At 43.0% G+C, this 14,599-nt stretch overlaps 1 protein-coding gene across 1 annotated transcript; it reads left to right on the forward strand.

Moving 5' to 3' along the window:
• The first annotated feature begins 2,384 nt into the window (after positions 1-2,384).
• On the forward strand, positions 2,385-7,822 carry CASP14 (caspase 14). The gene is made up of 7 exons (XM_041763655.1): positions 2,385-2,438; positions 4,238-4,309; positions 5,104-5,253; positions 5,347-5,572; positions 5,716-5,832; positions 6,010-6,113; positions 6,831-7,822. The coding sequence occupies exons 2-7, from the start codon at positions 4,283-4,285 to the stop codon at positions 6,933-6,935; spliced, it is 729 nt and encodes a 242-aa protein (XP_041619589.1). The 5' UTR covers positions 2,385-2,438; positions 4,238-4,282; the 3' UTR covers positions 6,936-7,822.
• Positions 7,823-14,599: the final 6,777 nt, after the last annotated feature.

Genomic DNA, 14,599 nt, shown 5'->3' on the forward strand with positions numbered 1-14,599 from the left:
CTGAATACATTTCAGTATTGTCTGAACATTCCACTCCTAGATATAAGCCAAAGAGAAGTAAAAACATACATCCACACAAAGACTTGTATACATACTAGTGTTTATAGCAATGTCATTCATACTAGCCAAAAGGTGAAAACAACCCAAATATCCATTAATGGATGGATGGGTAAACAAAATGAGGTATATCCATAGAATGGAATATTATTCAGCCACTAAAAAGAAATGAAATACTGACACATGCTACAACATCGATGAAACTTAAAGATATTATGCTAAGTGAAAGAAGCCAAACACACAAAAAAATACATATCCCATTCATATGGAATATCCAGAACAAGGAGACCTATAGACAGAAAATAGTGTTTTCCTGGGGCTGGGAGATGTGGATAGGAGGAAGATTGGGGGTAGTTACTAAAGGGTACAGGATTATTTTTGAGGTGATAAAAATGTTCTAAAATGGGCTGCAGTCAAACTGTGGAAGGAGCCTCGGTGTCCATCGAAAGATGAATGGATAAAGAAGATGTGGTTTATGTATACAACGGAATATTACTCAGCCATTAGAAACGACAAATACCCACCATTTGCTTCAACCTGGATGGAACTGGAGGGTATCATGCTGAGTGAAGTAAGTCAATCAGAGAAGGACAAACATTATATGTTCTCATACATTTGGGGAATATAAATAATAGTGAAAGGGAATAGAGGGGAAGGGAGAAGAAATGGGTAGGAAATATCAGAAAGAGAGACAGAACATGGAAGACTCCTAACCCTGGGAAACAAACTAGGGGTGGTGGAAGGGGAGGAGGGCAGGGGGTGGGGATGACTGGATGGTGGGCACTGAGGGGGGCTCTTGACGGGATGAGCACTGGGTGTTATTCTGTATGTTTGCAAATTGAACACCAATAAAAAATAAATTTATTATAAAAAAAATTAAATAAATAAATAAATAAATAAATAAAATGGGCTACAGTGATGATTGCACAACACTTAATGTAGTAAAAATCATTAGATTATACCCTTTTTATTTAAATTCTATTAGTCAACATAAAATACATGGTTTCAGATATAGTGTGCAATGATTTCTCAATTACGTATAACACTCACTGCTCATCCAATCACATACGCTCCTTAATGCTCAACACCCAATTACGCCATCCCCCCCACCCATCTACCCTCCATCAACCTTCTTTTTTTTTCCTATAAGAGTCTCTCATTATTTTTCTCCCTCTTTGATGACTTCTCATTCAGTTTTCCCTCCCTTCCCCTATGATCCTCTGTGCTATTTCTTGTATTCCATATATGAGTGAAATCAGTGATAATTGTCTTTCTCTGATTGAGTTATTCTACTTGGCATAATACCCTCCAGTTCCATCCACATTGACGTAAATGGTAAGTATTCATCCTTTCTGATGGCTGAGTAATATTCCATCATATATATATATATATATTCATTCTGCCAATGAACATATCTTTCTACAGTCTGCCTATTGTAAACGTTGCTGCTATAAACATTGGGGGGCAGCGTCCCTTTGGATCACTACATTTGTATCTTTGGGGCAAATACATAGTAATGCAATTGCTAGGTCATAAGGTAGCTCTAGAAAAAGGTATGGAGGTTCCTCAAGAAGTATTAAACATTTTAAATGGGTGAATTGTTTGGTATATGAATAATAAATTATATCTCTTTAAATCTACTAGCAAAATCTAAAATAAAGCGAAGTAAAATTAAGGCTGAAAAAGAATCAAGGAAGAAGGTCACGAGAAAGAGAAGACAGCAGTTGAGTCTGATGATGTGGATGGATCATACTCGCTGGTGCTGAATGCCAACTGTGCCAATCATTGGTTGGGTGACCCAGGGCAGTCATTTCACTTCTATGAGTCTCAGTTCCCTCATCTACAAAGTGGGCGTAATAATGTTGACCTCTTGGGGCTGTTGAACACTTGATGAAGTAATAAACAAGTGAGGTTGGTATTATCTGCCTAGTTGAATATAGAAAGGATGGAAGAGAGCATAATGATGGAAATAATGATGTATTCCAGCCAGATGGGCCGGACCTGAGGGTTGCCTTGTGGATGGGCTGGCATAAATGCCCTGGCTGATTTGAATGCTCCGCCTTGGCCTCCTTAGCCAAAGGGGTGTTGATTGAGCTTCACCATGACTCATTCCATGGGCGTCTGGTTCCATCTCCTCACCAAGGCTGTGCCAAGGGTGTGTCTCTCCCATCACAAGGTTTCTTGAGCGACAGAAAACTGGCTTGCAATAAAGGGCCAGATGGCTGTGCTGCTCAATTTATACACAGGCCCCTCTGGAGATACACTGTCAGCCCCTTCTCCAAGATAACACGTGGACCTGTCTTCGGTGCCTAGCCCTGTTGGCAGTTAGCAGAGTGGCAAGACTTGGCCTGGCTTTGAGGAGACAGCCATTTCTCAAATCAGTAAGTGATTTGGCAGATTCTAGCTTTCTCTCTCTCTCCCCTCTCCTCCCCTCTTTTTCTCTTCTCTCTTCTCTCTCTTTTATTCTCTCCCTCTCCCTGCATGAACGGATGGCCTGGCCAGTTTTGGCAGAACTAAAGAAATTTCCATCCATCTATTTATCCATCCATCCATCCATCCATCCTTTCTTTATTTGTTAATTTATTTATTATTTGTTAACAAATTTCCTTGGATACTACTTCTATGCCCATTCCCATACTGGTGACCCTGATGGAGACAGAGATAAAGAAATTAGACTTTTGGTCCTAAAAATTGAGCTGCCAGTTCAGCCACTAGAATAAGAATCTAAAGCACTACTGTCACATAAGTATAAACATGCAGGACTCTGAGAGTCTAGTTAAGGGAGAGGTGACTTCCAATGGGTTAACAGGGATCATAAAACCTCCCTTGCTGTGTCATTGCTGTAAGGTATCTAGTGCTCTTTCACGGTCCTTTTCCAATGGGAAAAATGAGTCTTGGAGAGGAGTTATTCTCCTCTCAAGTTCACACAGCTGGGAAGGGGCAGGGGAAAGACTTCATTCCGGTTCCAGTCTTCATTCCATTCCATTCTTCATTCCAGTTCATTCTGGCTCTAGAACCCATACCCCTTTGACTTTTCTTTCTCACTGTTTGGTTCCTCTTTCTTCACGGCACTAGCTCGTGTGTGTGTGTGTGTGTGTGTGTGTGTGTGTGTGTGTGTGTGTGTGTGTAAGAGAACAAGAGAGATTTTTTCACATGTTATCTTTAAGTAATCTCTACATCCAACATGGGACTCAAACATATAACCCCAAGATCAAGAGTCACGCATTCCACCGACTGAGGTAACCAGGCATCCTAAGAACAAGAGAGATTTAATATTCATTTCTGTCACAGACTAGAGCTACATGAGGATAGGGAGCATGTCCATCTTACACAGTTTATTCTTGGTGGCTGGCAAATAATAGGCACCCAGAAAATACTTGACAGATAGACAGATATATGGATGGGTACATGGATGGATGAGTAGATGGCAGGGGGAAGGCATAGTAGACATGAAGCTATCCAAATTGGCAGAGAAGAGTCTTGACTAGTAAAGACATAATTTGGGCTGAAGAGGAAGTATAAAAAAAAAAAAGCAAGGAGATGGGAAAACTCCAAGAATATGGGAAAAGTCATTCTGTTCATCCATAGAGTAAAACAGAACTCAGAAACGAGAATGAAGAACTCAGGCAGATTTTCAGGCTCAAGTAGAGGAGGGAGGTGGATTGATCTGTTTGGATTAGAGACACAGTAGAACAGTTCCAAAGCAGTATTCCCCACTTTGATGACATTCTCATGGTAAACTCAATCCCAAAGTATCTCCTTGTTGATGTCTCCCCAGCTGGTCAGTTCTGGGCAGCATAGAGGAGGACATGGGGCTGTTTTCTCCTTCATCAGTCCAGGTCCTTTGTTAGGGGGGCCAGGCAGCCCAGTCTGTCACAAGCTGGTGAGTGTCCTTAGGGAAGGATAGGGGAAATTTCAGGGGGATGGCATTTTAGGGTGGGCCTAGCAGGAGTTCTGGGAGCATCCAAGGACAGAAGACAGCACTGGAATGTCACACTAGAAAAGCCATGCTTCACAGACTGTCATCTCTTCTCCAGGTCTGACCATGAACCAATGAACCAAGTCCCCACCACTGGGTTTCTATTCAGTCACAAAAATCCAGATAGACAAACTAATCTGTTCCTTGAGCCCCTCTGCCTTCACTTGGAGACCTTTAAACTATCTTCTCTTGACCCCCCAGGATCAACCAAGAGTGCTGAGAGACGGACTGAGAATCAGAGGAAACATGAGCAATCCTCAGCCTTTGGAAGAGGTGGGCTGGGTGCAGTTTCGGGGAGAGGGGTGGGAGAATCTGGATAGAGTGAAGGTGAGGAACTTAATATTTCAGAGATAGTGGAGAAGGTGAAAAATCATGATGCATGTTCAGAGCTGGAAGGTGCATTGTAATCATTCAGATGGAGAATAAAACAGATATGAAAACCAAGCTGGGGTGGGGGGCCCTGCTATATCTGTCTCAAAAAATTCTTATCACTAGGGTTGACAGTGAGATAAGACAAGATAAGAAAAGAAATTTTGAACCCAATGTCCTTTTTCCTCAGGACAAGATAGGATCTTAGTAGTAGCTTCAGAAATTCTGAGACCTCTTTAAGTGAGAGAGTGATGCACGGAATACTCTTGGGAAGGACAGAAAGAGAGACAAAGCCACCAGTGTGATAGCTGGAAAGGACCCTCACAATCCCCCATAAATATTCCCGTTGTCTATGTTTGAAAACTGAGACTCAGCAGTGATGCCCAAGTTCGCACAGAGCTAAAGCAGAATCAGATCCCAGTTAATTCGCCAGATTTGACAAATAAAAGTAAAGGATATCCATTCAAATTGGAATTTCACATTGACAACAAATAATCTTATAGTATAAGTATATTCCATGTACTATTTGGGACATACTCATACAAAAAAAAAAAACACTTTTTTATTTGAAATTTGAATATAACTGGGCATCCTGTATTTTACCCAACCACCCAAACCTCAGGCCTCTTTGGACCACAACTTCTGCTTTACCTTGACTTCCTTATCCCTTTGATAATTTTTGTCTACTCTTGGCCCAGGAGGCGTACGACATGTCAGGCGCCCGCTTAGCCCTGACACTGTGCGTCACCAAAGCTCGGGAAGGCTCAGAGGCAGACCTGGATGCTCTGGAACGCATGTTCCAGCAGCTGGGATTTGAGAGCACCATGAAGAGAGACCCCACCGCCCAGGTATTGTGCTGTCAGCCCCAGGCCAATAAGGGAGGGGACTGGCCCAGAAGATGGGCTCTGGGGCCACACCTGAATCTGGCCATTCCTCTCTAGCAATTCCAGGAAGAGCTGGACAAATTTCAGCAGGCCATGGATGCCAGGGATGACTTCATCAGCTGTGCTTTTGTGGTGCTCATGGCACATGGGCTGGAAGGTCGCCTCAAAGGGGAGGACGGAGAAATGGTGGAGCTGGAAGACCTCTTCAAGGTTCTGAACAACAAGAATTGCCGGGCCCTAAGAGCCAAGCCTAAAGTGTACATCGTGCAGGCCTGTCGAGGAGGTGGGGACAAAGCCAAGAACACATCCAGTTTCACCCTAGATCCAGAGCATCATCTACGCCTTGGTTTGCCAGGCTGTCTTAGGTTGACTTCCTTTCCCCATCTTTTTCTCTAACTGTGCCTTTTCCTCTTCTTGACGTTTCAGAACAAAGGGACCCCGGTGAAACAGTAAGTGGAGACGATATTGTGATGATCACAAAGGACAGTCCCCAAACCATCCCAACATACACGGACATCCTCCATGTCTACTCCACCGTGGAGGGTATGAACTCCTAGATGACACAGGGTGGCCTTCTGCTCCCCCTCCTTGCCCACCACTCCTGACCCCTGAGACACTCCTCCAGGACCCACTGTCTAGCAGGGCCTCTTGCACCACACATACCCCAACCCTCCCACTCCCATCAGAGCTCTTCTGAGCCCTCTTCTCTGGAACCCTTAGGATATATCGCATACAGACATGACAAAGAGGGCTCCTGCTTCATCCAGACCCTTGTTGATGTGTTCACAGAGAGGAAAGGACCCATCCTGGAGCTACTGACAGAGGTGAGTTGGGGACATGGTACCTGAAACCCTCACCCAGCCTGAGCAAGAAGGCTAAGCCTCTTCCAAAACTTTCTGCATTTTCCCCTTCTCCTGCCCCCAGCCCCAAGTCCAACATAGGTCCCAACACAGAAACTAGAATAACCATGTCCTAGGGATGAGTTTCCCTTATGCAGGAAATTCCAAAGCCAGGGTATGTGAGATAATTTAGATGAAATACAGATAAATTTCTGTAAAAAAAAAAAATCCATAGTTTTAGCCTTTGGTTGAACAAACTTCGTCTTCTTCTAATGAGTAGGTGCTTTTTCTGGTGGATTAGAAAAAACATAACAAGAATGTCCAACCAATGATTCCGTAGAGATTATGGCATAGGAAGAGGCAATAGGGGATCCCTGGGTGGCTCAGCGGTTTAGTGCTTGCCTTTGGCCCAGGGCATGACCCTGGAGTCCTGGGAACGAGTCCCACATAGGGCTCCCTGCATGGAGCCTGCTTCTCCCTCTGCCTGTGTCTCTGTCTCTCTCTGTCCCTGTCTCTCTCTCTCTCTGTCTCATGAATAAGTAAATAAAATATTTTTTTTAAAAAAAAGGAAGAGGCAATAAAGGTCTCCCATTTTAGGAAATGGAGACCTACCTCTCTTGTTCTCTAACCTTCTCCCTATAAGCCCACCATACCAGCTCCCCTAGGGACCCAACCCCAAGCTGACTACACCTCTTGCTGCAGGTGACCCGGCGGATGGCGGAAGCAGAATTGGTTCAGGAAGGAAAACCAAGGAAAGTGAATCCTGAAATCCAAAGCACTCTTCGGAAACGGCTCTATCTGCAGTAAAAGTAGAAAGGGCAGGGAGGGCTGTCTTTCAAGGGCTCTCTCTGCCACACAGATATTTAGAGGCAGCTCTCACCACTCCCCTAAAATCTTGTCTTCCCAAAGCCAAATGTTACCCAGTTCCTCTTTCATCACACCCCTCATACAAGTCCTCTTTCTATCTGTCCCTGCCCTTCTTAAAGCAAGCCAGCCACAACATAGTACAAGGCATAGCAGTAACGTGAACATTCACCTCCCTCAGACTGGAATCTCTACCTTTATTAATACAACCTAAGAGTATATCCACTGTTCCTATCTTCAACTGAAACCCTTTTCTTTCTTTTATGAATTATACCTATGCAAATGTAACTGGATAAAGCTCAAGATTTTCCATTGATATACCAACACCCATGCACCACCTCCCGCCCCAATCAAAATTTCACTGGATCCTGAATTTCACTTGGAGTTATAACCTTCTTCTGAGAACCATATCCATTTCCATCTCCCAGAGACTCCCTCCCAACCCCTAGAAAATCAGTAAAGCAAGAATCATTCTTTCTTTCCAAGACTCCTCTTCCTTGGCAAGCTAGTACCTTGACATCATTCTCCTTTTAGCTCATGGGCTCTCTTTGGATAATGGAGCTGTTTCATCTTTTTCTGAGTCTCTCCCTACTAACTGATCCTACCCAAGGCCCTGGACTCTGCCTTCTCTCCAAGAAAATCCAGCCATTTATTTCTTCTCAAGGCTTCAGCTTTTAACCACTCTGAATCAGAACATGTTGAACCCATGGCTAATTCTCTAGTGTCACTCTGCTATTTTGCAGACAATGTGATAGAGACCCAAAGAGGTTTAAAGGCTTGTCAAATGCCACATAGCAGGGTGCCTGTGTGGCTCAGTTGGTTAAGTGATACCCAGCGGGATTGAGCATTGGGTTGGAATTTGAACCAAATGTGTTGCCTTCCAAGTCTATGATTCATGTCTCCCCATCTCAGTGGGATCTCTTGATCCTTCCCCACTGAAATAACCTGTGGGCCTATCTGCCATCATTGAAAATTCATGGCTAATGATGAGTCTTTCTCCCCAGTTCCTCTTTCAAGTAGCACCCTCATCCTCAGACCACAGGTTCAGAATTCTGCAGTTATCTATGACTCCCTTCTTCTTATCTCCTTTCAAATGCTACCAAGCACTGTGTTCAGCATAGCCTGACTTTGAACAATTCTCACATCTGTCTTCCCTTCCCTTACATGTTACTCTTCAGGCTCAAGTCCTGTCCTCTATGTCTACATCTTTGCACTATCTTCCTTCCTCACCTCTCTGCCTGCCCATTTCATCCCTCTTCTGACCACCATGTGCAACTCCTGACCTACCTAGAACATTCAAGCACACACAACAGTACCCCACATTGAGCACTGGGTGTTATTCTGTATGTTGACAAATTGAACACCAATAAAAAATTTATTATTAAAAAAAAGATATCAAGGTCAAACTCCACATCTTGATTTCTCACATCCTTATAATTCCCCCTGTACCAGCAATCAGCTAAACTCATCTCCTACCTCCCCAACTGTGAATTCACTCTTCCAACAGCATGAATGTCCTCTTACTCACTTCTGCCTCTGAGGCTTTGCTTGTCACCATTTCCCCCAAGCTGGGGTGCCCTTTCTCTCACTACCTCCCACCCATATGTATTCCAAAGAACCACCCCCAGTATTCTTTCTAATTGATTCTCCACTCTTACCCAGGATGAGACACTGATGATTACAGGATTGAGGGCAGAAACAAGCCTTGGATCAACATAATGGATGTTCAATAAACAGTTGTCAAACGTTAAAAGTATGTATTGGAATCTGCTCTGTGCTTAAAACATAAGGCTAATGTTAAAAGCATTATGGATTTAGTTTGTTTTTCCCAATGGTCACTGCCTCCTGGACATGTCTATCATGAGCAGAGAATCAGGAGCCTTATCCCATCTCTTTCATAAAGGCAGATGTGTAGGAGATTTGTTAAGTTAGAGGCCACACTTCCATTTCAAACTGTTATATTTTACATAATCATGTCATCTCCAGAATGTTCCTGAGGAAGTATCCAGACACAGAACTGTAGCTTTTCAGGACCATTAGGGACCTTGAAGATCAGCTAGTTACAGGATCACAAATATTTAGCAAGAGTGCCATGTCACTCTTACCCAGGTGCCCACAGCAGACATGACTAATCAATCACACCTTTCCCACTGAACTTGGGTGTAGCCTCAAAGTATTTCTCCCCTTAACGCTTCAGGAAACATAATCATATGGGACTTATCTAGAGTCACCAAGTTCTTAAGTAGCAAACTCAAGTCTCCTCATTCTATGGTGCAATAATAACCGTGGCAGCAGTGAGGGCTTTATCCATGGGACTGGCATAGCAAGTGACTGAGGCAGGGTTAAATACACAGGGCCAAGTAGATCTGGGATGATGCATATACTGAGTCCCATACACCCATTCAAATGAAAACCTGTGGTTTAAACACCCAATGATTCCAGAGTCTCCAAATAAACAGTGGTCAGCAAACTATGCCTCACTTGCCAAATCCAGTCTGCAACCTGTTTTTATAAACAAAGCTTTATTGGCACACAGTTATGCTCACTCATTTACACATTGTCAGTGGCTCCTTTTATCCAAAAATGGCAGGTGTAAGTAGTTACAACAGACAACGTATTTACTATCCAGACCCTTTCAGAAGTGTGCCAGTTTCTGCCATAATGTCCTTCCAACAAATTCCCATTTTGCTAAAGTCAGTCAGGGCTGTTCATCACCAAAAACCATACCCACACAACAGGTGACAGCATGGAACCAATGGCTTAATTCTTCAAAACTCCTGATTAAGAATTCTCCCCCGCCCCCAAGGTATTTGCTAAGGATTTGAAAGTGTGTCCTGAAAGATTATTACTGAGTATAAAGGAGATCCAGGTTTTGTAGGACCTGTACAATTGTTGTGGGAGGAGCTCCTCCCTAAGAAAAATATAAAAATACCAACACAGAATTAGTACAGCTGTATGAGTGCATTGTCAGGTCTCTTCCAAGGCATTGAAGGGGCCCATGAAAGTGTGATACCTGCAGCTTATGCTGTGCTAGCTTCACAGAAAACCCACCTCTGTCCACCACCTGTTCTCTAAGCCATTCTTTAACAGCAGCAAGGATGATCATTTAAAAATGAAAATCTGACCTGGGGTGCCTGGGTGGTTCAGTCAGTTAAGTATCTGACTCCTGAGCTCAGCTCAGGTCTCGGTGAGTTCAAGCCCCACTCTGGGCTCCACACCCAGCAAGGAGCCTACTTTAAAAAAAATGAAAATCTGACTTGCCATGCAACTTCCTAAAATCTTTCAGTGGTTTCCCACAACCCTTTGAGTAAGGAAAACAGTCTTAATTTGACTGCTAGGTCACATGTTCTCATCTCTATCCCATCTCTCTTTCTTCCCCCAGTCACTTTGGCCTTCCATCCCCCCCACAAAAAAAAATAGGCTCTTTTTCACCTCAGATCTCTCTGCCTAGATCATTCTTCCCAACTACCACTTTATCCTTCATATCACAGTTCAAATATCCTTTCTTCAGGGAACTCTTGTCCATCACCCCAGACAAAATCAATGTTTATAGTTCTTTGTAAACTTTTTCTTCAAACCACAAGTCACATTAAAATCTACAATTAATGGATCCAAGACTAGACTTCAGGTGTCATAAGGCAATGTGTTTCAGGGGTCATTTGTTACTGCAGCATAACTTAATTTATGCTGACTGATACATCAGGCAAGGTTGAAGGCCTAAAGTGAAGGATCCAGGTTGAAAGTGCACATTATAATGAAAGATGTTCTGAGTTCCTAGAAGCCAAATAGGAAACTCACAGAATCCAAGAGATAAAAACAAATCCACTTCCTGTATCCATGAATACATTAAACCATATTAAAAGTGTATTCTGGGATCCCTGGGTGGCGCAGCGGTTTGGCGCCTGCCTTTGGCCCAGGGCGCGATCCTGGAGACTCGGGATCGAATCTCACGTCGGGCTCCCGGTGCATGGAGCCTGCTTCTCCCTCTGCCTGTGCCTCTGCCTCTCTCTCTCTCTCTGTGTGACTATCGTAAATAAATAAAAATTTAAAAAATTAAAAATTAAAAAAAATAAAAATAAAAAATAAAAGTGTATTCTCTTAATCATCTCACAATATACATCTATATCAAATCATGTTGTATACCTTAAACTTAAACAGTGTTACATCAATTATATCTCAATAAAGCTGAAAATTTTTTAATATTTTTTTTATTTTTAAAAAGCATATCTACTAACAAGGGAAGCACAAGGAACAAACACCTAAGCCATCTCAAAGGCCTCCTCCAGTTCACCATAAGACACGAGAAAAGTGATGGGATATCTATCCTACAGAATTTGGAATACGAACTGGTCTGCCTTCATTCTGATTGACTAGGTTATTTGGGGGATAAAATGTGTCTGCTGTTTTTGAAGTTGTTCTTACAGATGATCAATTATAGGAAATGAGGTCACCCTCATTTTGGCCAATTAAATAAGCCAATCACCCTCCTGCTATACTTCCTTGCCCACAGTCCACACCCACAGCTTCAAGGCAAGCTCTTTATGCCCTGTGGTTTCCTGTTATGTTCTGACAGCATGATATACAAGAGGAAGATAGGAACAAGGAATGATACATGACTTGAATCTTCTGGTTTTGGTGGCCAGCAATATCAGATCATTCCAGTTTCTAACTTTTTTGCCCCACATGCAGAACCAGCATCATCATGCCCCCTGACATATACCACCACCAGTTGATCAGCAACCTCTCCTCAGAGCTATGGATACCAGATCCACATGATACCCCTCTCTCCCTCCTCTAAGCTTCTGGGATCTGATACCTTCAGCTCTTCCCTTTGTTTCCAGGCTAGGCTGGTCAACTGAGTCCCACAGGATCTCTCTCTGTTTTAACTATAGTGTTAGATTGCCTTTTCTGTCCTCCACTAACTGTTCAATCAATTTCCATATTGAGTTCTTTCTGTTAAAATACCTTGAGTGTTTCTATACATGGATGAACCTTGAAAGTATTATGCTAAGTGAAATAACCCGTACACAAAAGGACCAGTATTATATGATTCCACTTATATGCAGTACCCCAAATAGGCAAATTCGCAGAGAGGAAATGTAGATCAGGGTCACCAGAGTGAGACTTGAACTCACCAAGACCTGAGCTGAGCTCAGGAGTCAGTGGCTCAGTCAGCTAAGCATCTGACTCTTGATCTCAGCTCAGGTCTTGATCTCAGGGTTATGAGTTCAAGCTCTGCATTGGACCCCATGGTGGGTGTGGAGCCTACTTAAAAAATAAAAATAATAATGAGCACTGGGTGTTAAAAACATAAGGCTAAGGTTAAAAGCTTTAAATGGATTTAGTTTTTTTTTCCCCAATGGTCACTGCCCCCTGGACATGCCCTATCTTGGCAGAGAACAGGAGCCTTATCCCCATTCTTTCATAAAGGCAGATGTGTAGGGATTTGTTAATTTTTGGGGCCCAAAATTTCCCATTTCAAATTTGTTATATTTTACATAATATGTCATCTAAAGAATTTTCCCTGGGAAGTATCCGGGACACAGAACTTTTGTTTTCGGGGAAATTGGGGCCCTTGAAGATCAGCTAGTTACGGGATCACAAATATTTAGCAAGAGTGCCATGTCCCCTTTTAAACCCAGGTCCCCACAGCAGACAGGGACTAATCAATAAACCCCTTTTCCCCATTGAACTTGGGTGTAGCCTCAAAGTATTTCTCCCCTTAACGCTTCAGGAAACATAATCATATGGGACTTATCTAGAGTCACCAAGTTCTTAAGTAGCAAACTCAAGTCTCCTCATTCTATGGTGCAATAATAACCTGGCAGCAGTGAGGGCTTTATCCATGGGACTGGCATAGCAAGTGACTGAGGCAGGGTTAAATACACAGGGCCAAGTAGATCTGGGATGATGCATATACTGAGTCCCATACACCCATTCAAATGAAAACCTGTGGTTTAAACACCCAATGATTCCAGAGTCTCCAAATAAACAGTGGTCAGCAAACTATGCCTCACTTGCCAAATCCAGTCTGCAACCTGTTTTTATAAACAAAGCTTTATTGGCACACAGTTATGCTCACTCATTTACACATTGTCAGTGGCTCCTTTTATCCAAAAATGGCAGGTGTAAGTAGTTACAACAGACAACGTATTTACTATCCAGACCCTTTCAGAAGTGTGCCAGTTTCTGCCATAATGTCCTTCCAACAAATTCCCATTTTGCTAAAGTCAGTCAGGGCTGTTCATCACCAAAAACCATACCCACACAACAGGTGACAGCATGGAACCAATGGCTTAATTCTTCAAAACTCCTGATTAAGAATTCTCCCCCGCCCCCAAGGTATTTGCTAAGGATTTGAAAGTGTGTCCTGAAAGATTATTACTGAGTATAAAGGAGATCCAGGTTTTGTAGGACCTGTACAATTGTTGTGGGAGGAGCTCCTCCCTAAGAAAAATATAAAAATACCAACACAGAATTAGTACAGCTGTATGAGTGCATTGTCAGGTCTCTTCCAAGGCATTGAAGGGGCCCATGAAAGTGTGATACCTGCAGCTTATGCTGTGCTAGCTTCACAGAAAACCCACCTCTGTCCACCACCTGTTCTCTAAGCCATTCTTTAACAGCAGCAAGGATGATCATTTAAAAATGAAAATCTGACCTGGGGTGCCTGGGTGGTTCAGTCAGTTAAGTATCTGACTCCTGAGCTCAGCTCAGGTCTCGGTGAGTTCAAGCCCCACTCTGGGCTCCACACCCAGCAAGGAGCCTACTTTAAAAAAAATGAAAATCTGACTTGCCATGCAACTTCCTAAAATCTTTCAGTGGTTTCCCACAACCCTTTGAGTAAGGAAAACAGTCTTAATTTGACTGCTAGGTCACATGTTCTCATCTCTATCCCATCTCTCTTTCTTCCCCCAGTCACTTTGGCCTTCCATCCCCCCCACAAAAAAAATAGGCTCTTTTTCACCTCAGATCTCTCTGCCTAGATCATTCTTCCCAACTACCACTTTATCCTTCATATCACAGTTCAAATATCCTTTCTTCAGGGAACTCTTGTCCATCACCCCAGACAAAATCAATGTTTATAGTTCTTTGTAAACTTTTTCTTCAAACCACAAGTCACATTAAAATCTACAATTAATGGATCCAAGACTAGACTTCAGGTGTCATAAGGCAATGTGTTTCAGGGGTCATTTGTTACTGCAGCATAACTTAATTTATGCTGACTGATACATCAGGCAAGGTTGAAGGCCTAAAGTGAAGGATCCAGGTTGAAAGTGCACATTATAATGAAAGATGTTCTGAGTTCCTAGAAGCCAAATAGGAAACTCACAGAATCCAAGAGATAAAAACAAATCCACTTCCTGTATCCATGAATACATTAAACCATATTAAAAGTGTATTCTGGGATCCCTGGGTGGCGCAGCGGTTTGGCGCCTGCCTTTGGCCCAGGGCGCGATCCTGGAGACCCGGGATCGAATCTCACGTCGGGCTCCCGGTGCATGGAGCCTGCTTCTCCCTCTGCCTGTGCCTCTGCCTCTCTCTCTCTCTCTGTGTGTGACTATCGTAAATAAATAAAAATTTAAAAAAATAAAAATAAAAAAAAA

This window comes from Vulpes lagopus, chromosome 7 (genome assembly GCF_018345385.1).
Source record: "Vulpes lagopus strain Blue_001 chromosome 7, ASM1834538v1, whole genome shotgun sequence".
Lineage (NCBI taxonomy): Eukaryota > Metazoa > Chordata > Mammalia > Carnivora > Canidae > Vulpes > Vulpes lagopus.